The 20,819-nt window shown below is 42.5% G+C and overlaps 1 protein-coding gene across 3 annotated transcripts in view; it reads right to left on the bottom strand.

Annotated features, from left to right (window-relative positions):
- The window catches only part of oxr1a (oxidation resistance 1a), a 214,533-nt gene that overhangs the window by 32,059 nt on the left and 161,655 nt on the right, over nt 1–20,819 (bottom strand). For all 3 annotated transcript variants that reach the window (XM_036129399.1, XM_036129408.1, XM_036129405.1), the window contains 2 exons: nt 7,481–7,588; nt 3,947–4,060 (listed from right to left, as the gene is read on the bottom strand). In XM_036129399.1, coding sequence (XP_035985292.1) covers nt 3,947–4,060; nt 7,481–7,588 — 222 coding nt within the window. The remainder of the gene's footprint in view (nt 1–3,946; nt 4,061–7,480; nt 7,589–20,819) is intronic.

The raw sequence follows: 20,819 nt of genomic DNA on the forward strand, positions 1-20,819 counted from the left end.
TTTTTTTTAAAGTGACTTTAACAGCTAACAGGCTTTTTAAACCGCTTGCAGTAGTCTTCTATCATACTCCAATCCTTCAGAGATCAATCTGTAAGCAATTTCTCTTCAGGGTACCCATCTTCATCAAGGCTTTAGCAGCTCTCTTTCCGACTGCGCTGCTATTACTGTACACCTTCCAGAACCATTCATTTGGATAATGTCCTCATTGAGACTAGTGTGCTGCACACCGAAATAGGCTTGTAATTAAGAGATGCCGGCGTTTCTGGAGAAAACGAGAAGCCGAGCGAGTTCTAAAGGTCCTTCCTGTGGTTGGGGGGGGGGGGGTCTTAAAAAAAAAAAGAAACCTCACCTAGATGGTGCATCTGCCTCTGTGATGCATTCACACACTGAATGCTCGAGAGCTGCCCCTAACATTAACATGTGACACATAAAGGCACACTTCAACATTCACACACACACACACACACACACACACACACACACAAACACACACACACACACCGCCCCCACCAGCACAAACACTGGGCTGACACAGCGAGTGAGGTAATGTTCCCTCCGTTCTCCCTTCCAAGCACACTTCCTCTGCCTGGAATAATTGCCGCCTGGCTGCTTGTCTGGGCGAGCGAGCGGCTCCGTTCATTAGTTTCTCAAAACATCAGACGCCGCATCACTTTTAAAGGCTTAATTTCCATGCAGTCACGGGCCCCCCCCTCTCTGATCCTCCCCCGTCGAGAGCCGCAGAATACGCTCCTGTTCTCACGAGCAATGACCTAAATAGATAAGTGGCAAATGAACGGGGGCCTTTTTTCTCTTGGCAGCAGCGCAGGAATTAACCGCCAGAGAGACGAGAGCGCACCGACGGGAAAAACGCCGGTGGTGGGATGGTCAAATCTCGGAGACCGACAGCATCCATTTTCTTACAAATGCACAAAACCAGATCCCCCGTTTCCATGGAGACCAACAAACAGTCATATTACTTAAGGGACTAGTGGGCTTCCTGCGGTGCTCAGTGATTGGATCGTTGAGATGCTGCAGACGGTACCTGAAAGCAGAGGGCTTACGCTGCTGCTTTTAAGAGCTGTGAGGACAGGATATGTACGGCTGACTGGAGCGGACCTGCACTCGCTGCAGACACGAGCAACAGGGAATCAATCTCAAGCTTTTCTGCATGTCTTATGTGCGGAGGTGGGGGAAATAGCGATGACATGTTGTGTAGCTGGTCCATCATGTCGGAGCGGAGACAAGCCCCACTGTTCGAGTCCAGAGGCTAACCGTATTTATGTCACACATCAGAATCCAATCGACTTGGTTGCTAATTAGAGCAAAGAATTTGCAGAGGAAGTTTCAATAATAGCCCATTTCACACATTCACGTTCCTGTGTAAAATGCTCTAGACAGCGTTCCTGTCTGCTTCATGCTTGGCAACAATTCACATGCCAAGCTTTCTTCCAAAGGAAAAAATAAAAAAAGGATGAATATAAATAAACCTGGAAAACAAAAACTCCTTATTCCTTATGCAAGCTTATGCGTAATGAGTTAATGTGCTAGTTAAGGTGCATACAATGAGTTCATGTAGCAAATGGAAAGGGAGCCTTTTTTGCTCGATTTGTCCTGATTAGCTAGTTAGAAACTCTTTTCACCGTCAGTGAACACACCATATCAAGTGGCGCTAACCACGACACTCTTTGACGTAGAAGTGGCTGCAAAGTGAAAAGGAATCAAAGTCAGCCATTGTGTCTTGAGTTTTCAAATGAAGCAGAGCAGGTGTTTCTAACGTTCTAGAAGGAAAAGCGTATTTTCTGCAGAGACATACCAGCTGACCATCAGGCTGCTACTTTAGAGTGAAGCAAGATTGGTGCAGATAACAGGAAGGCACAAATTCAGCACAGGGAAATGCAAATGGCCCCCGATCCCCCTTTGGACACGCCTGATCTAAACGCTAAAGATACAAATTAATTTCACCTTCCTAATAATGCCTTTGTTTTAAAATCTTGGTAAAAATCTATTTAAAAGCAAAGTTGCTATAAATCTGAGAACTCTGTCTAAAACCCACACATGAGTTTCTAAATAAAACTAATAAAACAGAGTTTTCCTCAACAATATTAGGTTTGACACAGCAGCTAGTTAAGAACATAATGTGCATACTGTGAAATGGTGCACTTATATGCTTTAAGGTGTGAAAAAGTACCACTTCCAAATATACTAAATTCTATTAATCAGAAACCTTCAGGTAACAGATAAAATCTGTATCAGCAGGACAGGACAAGGCTTTACAAACATTGGAAATTGAATATTGGCAACAAACATGTCTCCATCTATAATTTTATGTTCAGTTCTACAGGTTCCTGATTTGTAGAAGCTGGTCAGACATGTCTAATCAGAACTTTTGCTGTTTATTGTACTGAATTGAAGCATTTATAAGACACAAAATGCCTCCATTTAGTTAAAAGTTACAGCAACAGCCTGCTTTAAAGGGGCCTGGTCACGTACCATGACTTAATGAAATTCTACACCAGTGGTTCACTCTAGTTGCTTACAAAGCTTTTATGACAGAATTATCGCACCCTGTTGGCTTACTGTATTTCTTTTCTGTGTTTTACCCTTTGCTTTTGCTCTAGTTGTTAGTAAACAAAGTGCTGTTGTGTCTCTTTAAAACGACACGTGACTGAAACCATGATATTTTGTATGCTCGCAACGAGTAAATAAAGAGAAGCAATACAGCCCACATACATATATACACAACGTTATAATGAATAAATAGAATCTCAGCGGTTATGTTCATTGACCTCGGTAGATCTGGTTTGTACTGGGAATCGGTTGGTGCAATCCAACGCAGCACATTCTCCGAATCGCTCCACGATGCCACTTCCAGTACGGCGGCAATGTCGGCGTGCAATTCAGTACCCAACGTATACATGTCTGTGATGGAGCTGAGCGAGTCAGCATCATCCGCCGAGGAGCGTAAAAAACAAAGTTAAAAAACTCTTAAATCTGCATGTCGGGTTGGTGTTCGGCTACACCGAGCTGTCACTTCCATTGCAGGACGCTCTGCTGGCTCTTACAGTAGCTGCGTCATTTGTCACCATCTTGCTTTCTGATATTCTTGCTGTACTGCCGGCAGATGGCACGACAATGTTTATGTCTGCTGATCGCGCCCGGTGCAAAGCTCTATTCAGGCTCAAAACGGACCAAGTGATCACCATCAGAACATTTGACGTATATTCTTTTATTTGAAGATTAATATATGTCGTGTTTTCTTTACATGCCCAAAATACATGACTAGGCCCCTTTAATCTCCTGTTTCACCTTTTTAAATGGTCAACAGCTGGCAAACGATACACTTGATTATTTGTCTCATAAAACAAGTCAGACTGAAACAAAGAAACATCTGTACCTGAAAAGGGTGACCAGCTACCTCAGTCGTTGAAACAGGCAACATGTACCATCAGCCACACACACACAAATATATTCCTGATTGTTGTGTTAAACGCACACAAAATGTTTTATGCATGTGACATCATCCTGGAGCCAACAATAAGCAGAACTTTAGGCCTAGCATTATTGACTGAAGTTTGAATCAGGAAATATATATATATATATATATATATATATATATAAAGAGGTAGGGAAGAATGTTTATGTTGACTTTGCTCTGGCTGTGTGTTTGTGAAACCTCCCCAACATGGTACAATCAGGTTTAACATGTGACCTCATGTGTGGAAGTAAATATTGGCGAAATACTTCAGCAACAAAAACTCTTGAGGAACTCAATATTTTAATGTGAAGGGCAACAAACAGGCAGATATGGCATTTTTTGAGAACTCTAAATGTTGACCCCATTGTGTTCCTGAAACAAATACTTTCATCTGATCATTTAATGTTGCTGCTGCTGATTTTACCCATAACCCTGCTTTTTCTGTGCGTGTGAGACGGTGCATCAACATACCGTCGCCTTCTCTAAATCAGCTTCGGAGGAGGTGGGAGACAGGGGGCTGATGGGACTGAGGGACGGGGAGCTTCCGACACTGGAGACGTACTCAGGGTCAGGAACGTACAGAACCTGCAAACATAACCCATGTCTGTATTTATACAGGTGCTTTCCACCACACACACACACACCAGAACAGGGAAAGACAGAGAATCGCTGATGCACAGCAAAGACATGTGTTAGACAAGGCAAGTAACATGAAATCATGTGGAGAGTCTCATGTTATGGGACAATGTGAGCGCATAGGGGGAAGGTGACAGTCGTGACAGGAGGTCAGAGCGTGGGAGTTAGCGGTGACTGGATGTAATGTCTCATGCATTTCATGGTTCACTGAAAGCGCTGGTCTCATTCTCAAATCCTCGTGGGCCGGTGTCCTGCAACCTGTAGATGAGTGCCGTGCCCTGCACACCTGAAAGTGTGCAGCAAAGCTCTGCTAATGAGCCAATATTCGAGTCAGGTCGAAGCGGAGAGATCTAAAAGTTGCAGGACACCGGCCCCCAAGGACTGGAAGTTTGAGACCAGTCACTTAGAGTATGTGTATAACTCAGGCAAGCATTTAATCTATTCACCTGGCCTTCAGTTAAGTATTTTTTACATTATTGATGAGGCGACATATTCGCTGTTCAGTTTCTAAAATGTCACACAATTCAAAAACCATCAATTCCAATGCCCATAACGCAGCATGGCATTCAGCAGCTCTATAAACCACCTAGAGAGTAGATCAACAGTGAATTTAAAGGGATGTCATTTTAGTTAAATCAAGCTCCATGGAGACGGTATGAGCAGCTAGTGTCTCCCTTTCATACCCTCACTTTGTAGGAAAACAGTGAGGTTCAGTGTTCGCAGCAGAACTCCTGGCTAGTCAGACTGAGAGTCTGCCCAAAGTCTAAAAGTTCCCCCCAAAAGAAGCTAATCAACAACTTATCATAGTAAAGGATAGTTTTTTTTTAACCCTTGCATGTTTGCATTATGTACACAGAGTTGTGCTCCTTACCAATATACAAAATGCAAAAGTGCCACTGGGCCAAGAAAGTTTCTGATGCATAAGTAAAGTGGGCTAAATTAGTCAAATTTGATAGGTGTTCAATCATCTTTTTGTTATTTTTGCTAAATGTGCTGCACATGGTTTCTGGTAACACAGGATCAACATGGTTTTTATTGTAAATATGAAAAAACCCTATAAATAAAGAAATTAAACAATAGGGAGGTTTAATAACAATGTAATCCAACTTATAATGTTGAGCCTGATGGTTTTTTTTTGTTTTGTTATAAAGGCACTTTGCTCTGGGCCATGCTGTTAGCACACCTAAAAAATCTCTGCTTTTCATTTCTAAAGGGAAAAAGAAAAAAGTAAAAATCCTTACTTTACTTTAGTATAAGAGGGACAGTCAAAGGAAACACACTAAGGCAACGGGATCCGACTGACTGCAACACATTGTACACAGCAGACTTAAGCCTGAACAAATACTGTGTTCAAACTGTTTCTCATACAGCCGTTTGAACTGGATTAATCTTTGGCCGGGTAAAGGACTTCTTTTGTCGCCGTTCATGTGTATTTTCTCCTTTGAATAAGACAAGAAAGCAACTGCTCAACGTTCAAAATGTGTGCTTAAAGTAAAGCTAACACAACACGGACATACTGTATACCTCTCCATATGACAGGTTAAATAACTTTACATTGAGTTTGGTTCTGGAGAATTTGACCTGCATTGTTAGAAACAGAGGGTTTGAATTGTATAACATTTAGAAGAGAGAATTTGCAGAGCTAATAAAAAACGGAGGAAGGGAGAACGCACTGAGAAAAGGAAATGCTATTGAGAAACATTTAGTGTATCTGGGGTGTGGATGGTGTATATTTTGTTTTGTTTGATCTGCCATGTTCTGATTTTTTCTTTTCTTTTGTATTAAAAAAATAGAATAAATAAAACCGTTAAAAAAAAAGGTACTATAGTATAGAAAGTTATGGGTACTAGATCCCTTAACAGATGTATCACAGGGAGTCTGTGATAGTGCCCTGCTCAAAGTTAGTTGGACGGGGCCTGACTTCAGTTGATTTCACACATTTAAAACATCTCTGACTCAAAACTTTCATGTCAGCGTTAAATTAGTAGGAATGAACCATCAAAATTGGCACAAGAGACCTTTAAGCTCGGCGTTACCTCAGTCTATAACTACAAAGTTGGTGGCTGCTGCTGTCTGTATCATTTGGCCTCCACCAGAGTTCCTACATGGTTGTTATTCGTCGTAGAAAACAGCAACATGCTCTTAACAAGGGTAGGTTGTGACATTTAAAGTACACCGACAGTTTTATCTGGATTTAAACTGGTACGATCAGCTGAAACGGGGGTCAGTCTAACTAGCAGCTAGTATTGAACGTTCTCTACAGGCCCACTGTGATACAGCATCAGTCACCAGGTAGCGGTGAGCTTTCTGATGCTAACTTTAAGAGGTGCTAGTCGGCACATTTAGGGAGGTGGATAGTGAGTCACCACTGATTCTGTTAGATTAACCTTACTTCATGTTGGTTTATTGTCTCAAATTACTTAGAAGAATATAAAACAGTAACGAAAAGAAACATGTAGTTTGGAATAAATAGTATTTCCCTTACCTTTAACTAGATATTTAACAAAATCATTCTATGCTGCAGTGAAAGGCCTCATTATTCATTTAGGCAATTACTGAGAACAAAGAGACAAACGGTTTGTATAAAACCAATCCTGACCTGCTTTCAGAAATGTCTCAAGCTTTTGTCTTGTAATAATTTGCTCCTCGGTTCTAGGGGTTTGTGAGATTAAACAGCTTTTTGGGCTGAAATAAAAATCTAGCTCCTTTTGTTGTGGAACAGCTTCAGCCGAGCGCCGAGGCTCAGTAAGTTCTGTCCTCCTCTCTGTCTGAACGCTGCTAAATGTTCTGACTGCTGGGGACGAGGCGGAGCGAGGGGTGCCCGCAGGACGGGCCCCCGGTTTGGGTCCCTTCCACTGATTCAGTTTTGGGTGCCAGGAAATGCAGAGACAAAAACAAACAGAAATGTGAGTCACCTTCCCATATTAAAAAGAAAAAAGAACAAACATTAAACCCAGGCTGGCAAAGTGTTTGGCAGGTTAGCTTGTGTGATGTGGGAACTACAGCATCAGGGGCTGGAATCCAAGAATCCACACGTGTTCTTGAGTCTTTTTAGAAACAAAATGGGTCTTACAGAATGTACTGCAGCCTGTCGGGATAAGTGATGCTGTAATTAGCTGGCAATTAGGACAGATAGAGACGTGGTTAGTGAGTCAGCGAGCTACTCTGAGAAAGTAGGTGGAAAAACACATGCAGTTGTGTTCCCCTATCCCAGATATATTCACAAATGCAGCACAGGTTCACGTTGTGAAGAAGGCAAACCACTGAGAATGCACAATGAAGCAGCAAAGCGAGCTGGAGGTGTTCGTGGGGGGGGCTGCAGATTCGAGGCTACAGCGGCACAGTGAAGGCGTGCGCGGCGGTTCCCACCTGGCCGGGCACCACTGCTCTGGAGAACAGCTTGTTCAGCTGGACCAGCTCGTTGGGTGTGGTATCAAACTTGAGCGCGATGCTGTTCAACGTGTCCCGCGATTCCACCTGGACCACAAGACAAGAGAGAGGACAGAGATATCACTGGGCTGCTCCTGTTCGAGGCATAGCCTACAAAGCTGCACAAGCCAAACATGAACACAGGGCACACACACACATGCACAAACGGAGAAAAAAAACATGTGAAGAGCGGAGCTGTGAAAGGATCGCTGTGAAGGGTTTTATGTGCCTTCTGTTCTGGATGCTGGAATCTGGGATGAACTCAGATTAATGCAGTCAGCTGTTGACCAGGAATGCTTTTATTTTTGTTGCTTGCAGGAATCCAAACTGACAACAATGTCTTCTGCTATCTCGTCAACCACAAGGCAAAATGTCTTTTTTTTTTTTTTACACAAACAATATACACAAAGCCCAAGACTGTAGCCAAGAATTTAAATAGCTGCCTGAAGGGATGGTGCGAGATCACACTAGAGATGTTCCTTACCAAAGAGAGGGCTGTTCTGCAAAGATCTATCCGTTTGCTTTCAGCATGTTACTTCCTCTAGTTATGTCAGAATAAGGTAAGTTTAAGGCTCATACTTGAAGTTTGCATAGAGCTGTATCCATATAGTTGTTGGGTTTCCCTATAATGCTGAAGTTGACTTCTAGCGGTGCAATCCATTTATGCTCAAAAGTCAGAATTTCCACTTCGGAAAAAAAACAGAGGAATAAACAGAATGAGCCCTAAAGTTGAATATTTAACTGGGAGAGTCGGAGATCTTAAAAAAGTCACAAGTTCACTGTCTGACAGGGTTGTATAAAAACTGTTCAAGCCAGTGGCACAGAGTGCTTTACAGTCTCAACTTGTGAACCCGTCTGTGAAACTCCTGATGTTTGCAGATGACACCACCGTCCTTGGTCAGATCCAGGACAGTGACGAGTCTGCAGAGAGACTCGCTGGTCATCTTCTACACTGCCATCGTTCAGGGTTTCCCCCAGCGCATTATAAACCCGTGGTTTGTGTGCTTTAAATGCCTCGATGTTTGAGAGCGACATAAAACAGTCATTAAAGTTCCCGTGCGGGAGAAAACCTCCTGGTCTAAATAGTTAACGTGATAACTGTTATTAGCTTGACGCACAGTACGTCCACGCTGCACGCCCCCTTTGACCCGCATGACGCAACGCTTCTTGCACTTCCACGTTCCGCAAAATGACACCATAGTCCTAAATCTAATCCGTAGCCCAGAAAAAAAGTGAGGACCGTTTTTTTCAGTCATCAATTTACAAGTAAAATGAGCAAAAAATGTTCTTGATCAGCTGCAAGAACACACACACACACACACACACACACACACACACACACACACACACACACACACACACACACACACACACTTATTACATAAAATGCCTTCATTTAGGGGAAAGTGGAACCACAGTCAAATGCCTTCTTTGAATGCACAGACATGCCAAATAAGGTTAATTTTTATGCCGATAATCCTTTAGTATCTGAACAAATAAAATTAAATTACTTTTAATTCAAATAATTTGCGCCACAACCTTTTGCATACCCCACTGCTTTCTCAACTTGCAACCTAAACGCATTTAATGCTGGTGTGACAAATTTCCCAGCTCTGACCTCTGAGACGCCCCGACAAAGATTTGTCCACAGTCTGGCCGAGAACACATTGTTAGAAAACCATTCTCCATTTCTAAATGTTTTGTGACAGAATTTTGGGCATATGGTAGAAAAGCATGACGTGCTGTCAGGACAGAAATTATTTGTGAAAATGAGTTAGCCTTTAAGTACACATCAGTAGTCATCTGCTTCAGAGATACTTGGAGGTAAACTGAAAAGTTTATTTCACAGTTTTTAAAGAGTCTGGAATAAACATTAAAATCTAATAAATGGCTACAAGCTTTAACTAAACAGAAGCTGTATATAAAACAGCTTTATAAAAAAAGTTTGCTTTAAAAAATAATCTGAACTCTCGGCTGCCCTCAGTTCTTCAGGAAGACTGTTGACCAGCTGAGGGTGGTCATAGGTGACGGGTACATCAACATGCGTTTTAGTTCGTACTCTAGGTACCAACAGAAGACCCGAGGGAAAAACAAATCTGATACATAGCGTGGGCTAACAGTTAATATTTTTACAAACAGCAAGAGGACCTTAACACCAATTCTAAAATGGACAGGTCATAAATGAACTGACCCTAAAATCAGGTCTTTGTCAGCATCCTTGCTGCTGAGTTCTAAAGGAGCTTCAGGACAACTAAAAACCAGAACATTGCAGTAATCTATAGTACTGGCAAGTTCTAAAAGCGTAAACTTAATTTCACTGCATTGGACTGGGAGATAATAAAATAGTTCTCCTGTAATGTTAATCAGAGGATTTTTAACCTCATCTGAAGGATTTATTGCCAGTGTTGTGCTGTGAGGGTCTCTCACGGATTTTCTTAGCTATAAAAGAAAAAACTTCCCTTTGGTCCTGATCAAACTAAATTAAATTCTCTTCCAATAATGACTTAATATCTAAAATACAGTTTAAAAAGTGCATGACAGGTTCTGGGAGAATCAAGAAACCCAACAATATGGAGCAGTGTGTCATCAGCGTAACTATGAAAATATATAGCACGTCTACAGATGACATAACACACAGACAAGAAGTTTTAAAAGCATAGGACCTAAAATTCAGCCTTTGGAACACCATGGTATAAATGACAAAAATACAAACATTTATGTAACACTAAGATATGAGTTGAACCACCAGGACAATTGCAGAGGTGCCAATCTGTTTGAGTCAAGTGGTGACCACACCACTTGACTCAAACAGATTGTATGAAAAGCAGCATCCAGTAATACCAGTGATGAAGGTTTTTATTTTTGATCTATATCACATCTGAAGTTATTTAAAACCTTTAGTAGTGCAGATTCTGTTCAATGATTGGATCTTAAACTAGACTAGGATGGTGTTTAGAGTTTAAATAAGAATGTAGTTTATCAAGTAAAAGCTTTTATAAAGCAATTTTTTTATAAACCAGATTTGGCTAAATTTACTTAAGGGGACCTATACTGATGTATTCACAAACATAGGTCAGTATGCTCGCTAAATAAGAAACAATGCTTCGACAACAACTCGACAACCTTAACAGAAACAGCAAGTCAGCAACCGTCGTCTCGTTGCTTGATCTAATATAACAGGGCTGGGTGGGAAAGCATTCTCTTTTCTTTAAAAGTTTGAGATGACTTTTAAAAGTAACAAGTTTGGCACTAACAAAATCCAACTCTGATTTAAGAAACTGCAAAACAATGACTTTCTACTTTCAACCCTTTTGATTTGCTCCACTCTAACAGCAAGCTAAAATATAGACCCATTTTATTAGTTTCAAATATAGAGGTGGGAGTATGTATCGTTCATAACATAAAGCAATAATATTGTACAAACAAGTTATGGATGCAGGAGTTCGAAGCTATGCGGTGCCTGTGATCTTACTTTATTCATGGGCCGAAATTTACTGAGCCCCTAAATACAGATTAAAGGAAAAAAAAACAAAAAACTTTCTCATGCTCACCAAATATTTTCTGGTGCCTAAAGTATCTTGTGAGCACCAGAAAGTAAATTTTTTAAAACATCCCTTCAATGTCCCTTTAGGGACCCCGTATAAATTAACCACAATATCAGAAAAAAATAAGACCAAGTTCTTGATGAACAGTGAAAAAGAAAAAAAAAAGAAAAAGCAGATGGGTCACATTTTTGATAATAATAAAAAAAGACAACTACTCTTGTCATTTTCGCTTAATAATTAAATCGGAAAACTGCGTAATATTCTTTTTTGTTGATAATCTGACTTCTACTGTGCACAGCCCGAGGTATTTATTCCATTATAAGCACATCAGCCTGAATCACATCAAACAAGCTGAAGAGGAGGAGGCCACACTTCATGTTAGCTGAGATTTAGCAGATCATGCAAGCTGCTGTGGGTTACACCCTGTGCTCAGCTGCAGCACCCTGCAGTGTGACACAGGTGCGTTTGCTTGTCTCCACCGCTTAGGATCCAAACAACAGAGATGTGCTTCATGTGTCTGGAATAGTTAGGCGTCCAACGTGCCCCCTGGGAGTTTCTAGCTTCCAAATAAGGCGGACATGAGTGTCAGAAAGCGCCTGCGTGTGCAGGAAATGTGGTGTAAGTGAAGAAAGAGTGCTCAGAGGACAGAGACCCTTATAACCAGCGCGGCAGGACCAAGTCGGAGCTGTGCATCTTTAGCATAGAGTACGGCCTGCATGCTTTGGTGCAACAGTCATGGGACTGCATGCCTGTGGTAGCCGCCTGTGCAAACACTCCCACAAAAAACACAACAATGACAGCTTCTCAGAGTTGTCGACATCATGAATAGTTTCCGGGAAGATACCGTTGTTCAGACCCGCAAGACAAGAACATATAGGAAGTTAGGCCAGCAACATATGACTCATTTAAGATCCTGTCTGTGGAATAATGTTCCAATTTTAGGCAAGGAAACAGAGAAGCACACAGTCACGAGCTGTAAGCAAGCAGAAAATGGTTTTCGCTACTTTTTCTATCCAAGAAGAATTCAAGTTAATATTTGAGGCCATTTTACACTAGTTAGCTTTTTCTCCAAATGTGCTGGATTTCATCAGTCATAATCTTTTGCAAACGCAGAGGTGAAGCGTGCACATCACAGTGGGTGGATAGTACAGAGTCTGACAAAAGTCCAAAACCTTTAAAAGGCATCTAAAGATAATGGGACATTAACAGCATAACCAACAGTTCTCAAGCAGAACAAATATTCAAACCTTTAGCTTGTACTTATTAAATAAAGCACAGCAATAAGTTGTGATTCATCCTGCCTGTCAATGTTGAACTTTTAAGGCAATTTACTTACTTTTTAATGTTCACCCAAGGTTTAAACCATGCAAAGCCACAAGAAAAATCTACAATCTCCAGCTCAGACGATCCAGGTCAGTTAATTACAATAAAATTAGAAAAACCATGGAACAAGCATGGCTTGTTTGAAATGGTTATGAGGAAACCATCCAAAACACATCTCTTTGGTGAGTTGCCTCTGTAAGAGGCACAGGACCACTGGAACACTGTCTCCTGGGCTGACGAGACCAAAGTACAGATGTTTGGCCTTATTGTACAACGCTATAGGAAAAGGAAACTGAAGCACTCATGTCAGCACAAACACTTCAAATGGGCTGTCAAGCAGGGCGGTGGTGGGTATGAGTCAGGCCTCTTTTACAGCAACAGGATTATGAACATCAACTTATGGACTGCAAGGTTCCTGAGGTCACGAGATCCTTTAAATGGCCAGGTAGCTAAAACAAGGCCCATAATAGGCCATCCAAAGGTCAATGACTTGGAAATCCACAAACCCACAGCTGAAAGGGTTAAAAAGAAAAATAATAAAGATGTTGCTGTGGCTCAGTTAGAACTCCAGAGCTATTTCTGATTGAAATAATGTGCCAGGACCTTGACAGAACTTTGTAGAAACATTTATTACGGTAACGGTTAGTGGCCGTTACAAATAAGGCAGGAAGTGAACACTTCCCCCACCCTCAGATTATTGCATTAGAAACAGGGAAAACAAGCTATTTGAGTAAATTTTACAGGGCCTAGTGACGAACATCTCCAGAACTTGAGCGGATGAGGCGTGTCCCCAGTCTGCAGTAACCACAGTCTATAACGATTGGTCCAAGCAAAGAACGTGGAGAGATCCAGAGATGGGGCTGACCAGAATCACTCTCCATGGCCGGTGTGATTCAGTCCAACAAGTACTCTAGTCACACTGCTGAAGTTAATGCAGTCTCTGATTCACAACGCATGTGGCTGTAGAACCCCTGTTGGTCATAATGTTATCTCTGATTGGTTTAAAGTTAATGGTGCTAAAAGCAGTTCTATAAGCTACAGAAGAAATGAGTGAACTTGGGTTTTCCCTGGTTCTGGTTCAATGAATAATGACTGAATCTGTTCTACATTATTTTGTAGACTTGAGGTAAATTGTCCATATAGGGCTATTTCCACTGTGCCCTGAAACATAAAGCGTGTTTTGTTGCCATAGGTCAGCGGTTCAAATAAAGGTCGAATAGACGGAAATTTCATCCCCGCTTCTTATAAAGACTGAAGGACGTTTTGAGAAAAGAAAATGGACAAATGATTAAAAACCCTAAGTGGACTCAGGAACACAGCAGATCCTGATGACATTCCCGAGCCAGTCATCCAGGCAGCCACCCACCTAGGAGGAGGATACGGATGAGGCAAGACTTGTCCAGGCATCCTGGGGAGTGACACCACCACTGATAAATCATCTCTGGGAAGACTCTCGGTGTAAACTGACGGACAACTCATACGAGGAAAGTAGCTAATGATGGCAGAAATCCAGCTGGAACGCTCTATAAAAGACGAATCACCACAAAGGTACAGTGACAGGAATCCTCCCTGGGTCGCCAGCTTTGGCTCCAGAGTGCAGCTCATTAGCTTTTGGAACCAAAGTCCTGTGTGATTCTGGTCAATTACTGACTGCAACATCCCCCCAACCACTGCTGAGCAATTAAAAGAGTGGGAGGAAAAGGGCTGTGAGAATCTTCAACATAAAAACAGATTTGGGCTTGAATTGACATCTGCGCGTCATAACAGCTGCGAAGCCCTGAAACCTCAGAGGATACCGCATTGACTGCTAAAGCGTCGTTACTGATCAGCGCTAATGTAATCACAGGTTAGAGAGCTCATAGGCAAAGACTGAAGCAGCGTGGGTGGGACAAAAAACAAAACAAAACAAGAGATGACCAGGGAGTGCACAGCGCTCTAACACAGGGTTGATTGTGGTTTTTGCTGACTTTAGATGGCCAACCTCTGGGGAAACAACCTAATAAGAGCTGAGGTCGGTCACGCTGCTGGGACTTGGTTGCCCTGACTCAGCAATCAGTGCGCCCCAACAATGAAGAATGCAGAAGAGGGATGCATTGTGCGGTATGGATCGGATGGTGAGCTCTAAGCCCGGTAGCTGTGGACTAAGTGAAAGCAAACTGCTATTACTACTTTCAAAACACCATCACCTCAAATACATATTTTACTTTATATCCAGACGTCTGTTTTTGTGTGTCAAACAGATTTCCTTAAAGTGCCAAGGCAGAGAAGAGCAATCATGGCATTATTTTAAGGAGCTCCGATAAGCTGGCTTGATTAAATGTTAATTTCATCATTTTCTTGGAAACAAATAAAATTAGTGAGCATCTCTCGTGTTTCAGAGGCAATCAGTTACCTTTAGATTTATACCGCTAGTTCATCAAGGAAGATTAAACGCAATAATTAAATCAAAGTAGACATTAGAATAAATAGAGGATGTAACCAGGGAAGTGAAAACATCACAGGATGTCAGACGGGACAAACAAGCAGACACGCAGTTCTTAACCTAGCATACATGGCTTTGGATTGTGGGAGACAGCAGCAGTACCCATGTATTACGACATCCTCAGCTGAATTGGAAAAATGTATTCAAGCATTTGTGTCATTGCGCTTAGATTATTGGAATGCTCTCTTTACGGACAGTCACGCCTCCAAACCCTACAAAATTCTGTAGCCAGACTTTTGACTCGCTCCAGAAAGCGAGGTCACGGCACCCCAATTTTATATTCCTACCACTGGCTACTAATAGAGTTTAGGATCTGCTTTAACGTTCTCTCACTAACGCATAGAGCACTAACCAACCAGGCTCCGGGTTACTTATGTAATCTTCTTACAAAACACACCGCTGCTTGCTCCCTTGGTTCTGAAGCTCAGGTTCTGTTAGTTGTTCCAGGTACCAGATTAAAACAAAGGGGGACCAAGCATTTCAGTCCGTGGCACCAAGGCTACCTCTACAGCTACGTTTAGTTGGCTCTGTGGATTCTTTTAAAAGCGTTTTATTTTTAAACAGGCCTTTTGTTGCATGTTTATTTTGTTATTGTGATTTTACCCTATTTTTATTGTTGTTTGTGATGGCTTGATCTGTGAAACGTACTTAATAAATACACTTTACTTACTTTCTTACAAAGAGAACCCGAGGTTGCACCAGGAAAATATCCAGGCCAGGTTTCGAACCAAGGACCTTTTTACTGCAAGGCAACAGCACTAACCACTGTGCGTCCGTGCAACCCTTTGATTCTGGATCTTGCCTCTGGAATTGGACAAATTAATGTCCATGTTAGCGGTTGGAAACACCTCTGCATCTTTCTTCTGCTGTAAAGGAATCGATTACAGCCGATCCGCTACTAAGACAGGAGGAGGATGTGGGATCACAGCCTGGTCCCCAATCTGAAACTCCACCTAACGACTAGACATGCACCCACCTGATACCTGGATCGGATATGGGCTCCGATATTGACCAGTTAGCTGGATCGCATATCAGATGAATGACGCCGATCTAGCATTTTGACCCCGTCATGTTTTTTTTTTTAATATCATACACAGCAATGCAGTAACAGCGATCTAGTCACTTCAATTCTATGTTTGCAATGCCGGTTATGTCATCATGCAGAGCAGCTGGTGATGAGGAAACGCAGTGCATCATGTAGCAAGCACCTGACCGAGCTAAGTCTGCTATTTGGAAACATTTCAAACTTGATCGTCTGACAGCAACATCCAATATCTGCAACGTAGAAATTGCGAGGGGTGGTGATAAAGTTGGTCAATTCAACACAACAAACCTAAATAAGCACTTCCTAAAGCACTGTGCTAAAGAGCACGCGGATCTTTTTTTGAAACAATGTTTATGTCAAGCCTGATGCCTTGAGTCACATGGCAAGGTACACAAGTCAGTATCTGATTTATATCGGGTATCGGCTAACAAGCTCAGGTATCGGTATCGTATCGGAAAAAACTGGATCGGTGCATCTCTACTAACAACTCTCGACATTAACAACTGCCCATAGACAGCTTGGTGCTGGTAGCAGGGTGCTACAAGACTTTGCAGCTTATCGGCTCCGTAAAGTGATCCCTAGTGTTTGTTCAGACAGAAAAGAAGGGAGACGGTTTAATAAACATCCTGTCGAAAAGAGGACGGGTAGTGTCGGGGAGATCAGAGATGTCTCTGTGTCGCTACGTTGACGAGAGACACAAACACTTGTCATGTGTTTACAACAGGACCATAAAAAGCTGGAGAATGACTTCACTTCCAAGGAATAAGGATAATTTCTTCGGTGAGTGCTGGCGGAACGGCGAACGCCTCGTCCTACGAGCATTTCCAGGCCCGCACGTGTTTGAGAGACGACCTTGGTATGTGGTCAGCATTTCAAAAGGGAAATCTTATTTGAGAAGATGACTCGGTTTATTTAAGTGAGGAGGATGAAGAATTAATCAGGCTCCCTTTGTGTCAGAGCCTTTCATCCTGGCCGCTTCAGCAGAACATCGATTCTTCCCAGGTGCCACTTACAACGATCTTGTATACACAGGATAGAAAAAAAACGCGTCTGCCCACCCCCCCTGCAAAAATGCTACGTTTTTGTGACATAAACTGCCTTTAATGTGAAAAACAAAATCTGTTAGAGGGGTAAAAAAAAAGGAGAAAAATGTGGGTGTCTTCCATCAAAGCTACCAACTTCTGATTCAATTTCAGCACTCTGTCTCCTACCAGCATCCCATGTCTCTACTGAGTAATATTTGTCCATCCTGCTACCTCTTTTCCACAGCCCTCATCAGGTTACACATATAGTTCTTGACCTCTGCTCGGAAAATCCAAAGCTTTAATTTTCCTTCCCGTTTCCATTCTCTCGTTGCTTTTGACGCATTGCCTGGACTCACCGTGATGCTCGTCTTCAGTTTCTAACAGCTTCCCCAGGTTTTGGGTCAAAACTGATCTATTCTTGATCACACTGATAAAATGTCTAGCCCTAACTATATATAAAGTGGCAGGGGACAGCGGAAGTACAAACATGAGCCACCGATGAAGACCTGTCATCGACTCTCGGGCAGAGAGGACGTAGGAGAGAAGCAGGGCAAGGTTAATCACACTCAGGATAGCGGTTACTAACGTCCTATAGACCTTACTGTCCTATCCTCTGGATCAATATGGCTCTTAACTCATCTCAAAGTAGGATGAATAATTAGTCCTCTTTCTGTTCGGGTGATACCCTCCATGTGACAGGAAAGGCGGTGAGAATGGTGAGAACGAGAGCACAGATTCCAAAAGGGCCGTCTGGAAGAATGACCGGACTAATGGCTCCGTTAAGTACTCTGCTTCCATCCTGGACATAACATTAAGTGTGGAACATGAGAAAAGCTCTTTAAGTGTTAATGCAAAAGGTCAACATGGGAAATGAGATGTAATCACAGAGCTACACATTTAATTGTGACCACTGCAGTTAAAGCTGCTGGCTGCCCACTTTTACACGTGACCTGGTTTTAGACTGAGGTCATCAAATGCTCCCCCCCACCCCCCCCACCCCACACATTAAACTCCAATCAAAATTAAACACCTTACAATTTGGAAGAGCTGGACAAGGATTAGAAAAAGACCAAACCCGAAATGCTACTAGAATTTGTGGTGAATCCTCCCCATGATGCCGTCTCACGCCATCAGTCTCCGACTTACACTGAAGGACGAGGCGCAGCTTTAGCATGACAGTTGCCATGGTGACTTTGTCGTTACTACCGAATGGTATGTTTATTGTGTGCAACTACACCCTTGCTGATCACTTGAAGGCCTAAATTTAGAGCTGCTGGTGACAGGGGAGCAAATCGCATTATTCTGTCCACTTCAAGGAGACACTTTGCTGTCTCACTTTCGAGTCCTCAAGGATTCTCCCGCCTGTCAGGCTCTGACCTGCTTCTTCTGTGCTTTCAGGCTGCAATGGCTTTTTTCCTGTTGTTTTTGCCGACAGAAGGCCATGAACCCTATGACACCAGAGCCTGCAAACACGACGGAGGTGTGGCATGACACAAACATCCCAGAGCTGACACAGCACTTCCCCTACCGTATGTTCAAGTGCTCTTGGGCAAGGGAGTGAGCCCTTTGTCATACTTTAGAGGTTTCTGGAACAAGATTGAAAATATCAACAATATATTGCAAAAGACTAATGCCACAGAGACATCTTGCCTGAATTCCTTCTGCACTGGTTCAAGCACAGCCTGTGAGGACACAGGCTGAGGATGGAAAACCCAGACATCTCTCTCCCCTGCTGTACTCCACAGCTCATTCTGGGGGATCGCTAGGTGTTCCCAGGCAAGAAGGCGTTGATGGAAAACTGCCAAGGAAAGGCACTCAGGAACATGGGAGAAACTAGTTTTTAGGGACAATCTCTTTCTTCATCATGAAAAACAAGAGTTGGGCTAAGCTTACTGCAGAGGAAACCCAAATCTGTCTCTGACCCATCCTACCACCAGACCCTGCTCCAACGGGTCTACTTATTAAGTAAAATAATCAAATCAAAGATGGCTTTACTAGCAGGTTTGCCCGGTTTGTTTTTTGCTAAATCACAACCCTGTTAGCAGGTGTCTTTCAGTATCCACATCTGAATTGTTTGTGATCTGCAATCAAAATCTCAGTGATCAAAAACTGTTAACTACCAGTACATTGTTGTTGTTTTTTTTTTTGGTGTTGCTGAACATTTTGTTCCATTTTAGGACAACTTCCTCTGATTCCCTCTCATCTCACCTAATTTTTCACATTCAGTTGAATTCTTCAAAAACCCCAGGCTGGAAGATGCCGGTTGTACCTGCAGTAAAAAAATACTAGCTGGTGTTTGGTTCACAGAGGGGGAAATGGACTGTAGTTATATAGGCCTTTTCTAGTCAAACTGACCACTCAAAGCGCTTTACACTACAGCCACATTCACCAAATCGCACTCTCTAACACACACACACACACACACACACACACACACACACACACATACAGTCATACACTGATACGAAGATCGGTAAGCAACGTGGCTTGCCCAGGGGCACGTCGACATGTGACAAGGGGAAGCTGGAATCGAAGCCCCAACCTTCCGATTGCAAGACGACCATTTTCCCCGTCCATCTCCATATTTTCCATCAGCATTTCTATATACTGCCCCCCCCCCCCCATTTAACTATTACCATCGTTCGTGTCCATCATCTACCGACTTGCTCTCCAGCTCACAGGCTGGGAGCTTTAAAGAGCTCAATTGTTGGGATCTCTTCTGCAACCCGGCGTTGAATAATGCAATCAGGGTGACTGATTGTCAGGTGGTAGCAGAGGTAAGTTTACGACAACTGTGTGTTAAGATTTAACCGTACCCTGTGTGTGGAGGGGTGCATCTGTGTGTGTGTGCGCGCATCTGTGGTGACTCACCTAATGTCCCTCAAGCCCTCTAATGGTCACACTGCTTGCTTTCAGCCCAGCAGAGCCCCACTAAACCTGATGACCGGTGATACACAGCGACCTCGCTCCACTGTCATCAGTCCCCGCACCACGATAAGGATATCTGTTTTATAACCAAAGGTAGACAGATATCTACTGGTAATACTGAAGCTTGGATTTCATTTGAAATAAAGCTGCATACAGAAAGTTGGAAGGTTTTCAATTGTGTTTGAGTTTAATTTATTTAAAATCCTATCCAAGCCATGTTTTGTTTTTCGTTCTTTAAATAACGTGCAAGGCTTTGCCAACAGGCCTCAAAATTCACGTCTTTTTATCAAGACTACAATAGTTCACCCCTAAAGGGAGGCGTGAATACCTTGGCTGTAATTCAAAACCACCTAGTTACATTTTTATACCAAACCATAAATGTCAAAGTTGTTGCAACACTAAAGAACAGCGAGATCAGCACAGTTTACGGGACAGAACCTGGGGAAACCTTGAAAATCGCTGTAATTTATGGAGGCGCTGTTGGCAACGTCACCCTGCTTCATGCAGACGGCTCACTGGCGATTTGAACTCATTCTCTGGACAATTTCCTTTCCAATTGTTACATTAATCCAACAGCCAGAGCCATGTGAAGTAATGACCGGCTGACCTTGTGATCCCTGCAGGCTCACTGCTAACTGGGCTGAAAAACATGCACTAACAAGCCTTTGAAGGTGGAGTCTTTTTTTTTTTTCTAGAAAATAACGGTTGTTCTCTTCTTTCTGCAACCAACTAGCAGACAATTTAAAAAAAATCACTTGCAACTGTTTATGCTGTCTGGCATAGCTATGTAAACAAGAGATTGGAGAACAACACAGAGATAGTGTGTGATGTTCTTCACCAAACTACTTTTTACTTATTTCTATCTAAAATAATGACATTTTGCTCATTGCTCCTTTAAGTAGCAAGAAACTTCAAGCTAAAACATGATTCA

Source organism: Fundulus heteroclitus, chromosome 3 (assembly GCF_011125445.2).
Source record: "Fundulus heteroclitus isolate FHET01 chromosome 3, MU-UCD_Fhet_4.1, whole genome shotgun sequence".
Classification (NCBI taxonomy): domain Eukaryota; kingdom Metazoa; phylum Chordata; class Actinopteri; order Cyprinodontiformes; family Fundulidae; genus Fundulus; species Fundulus heteroclitus.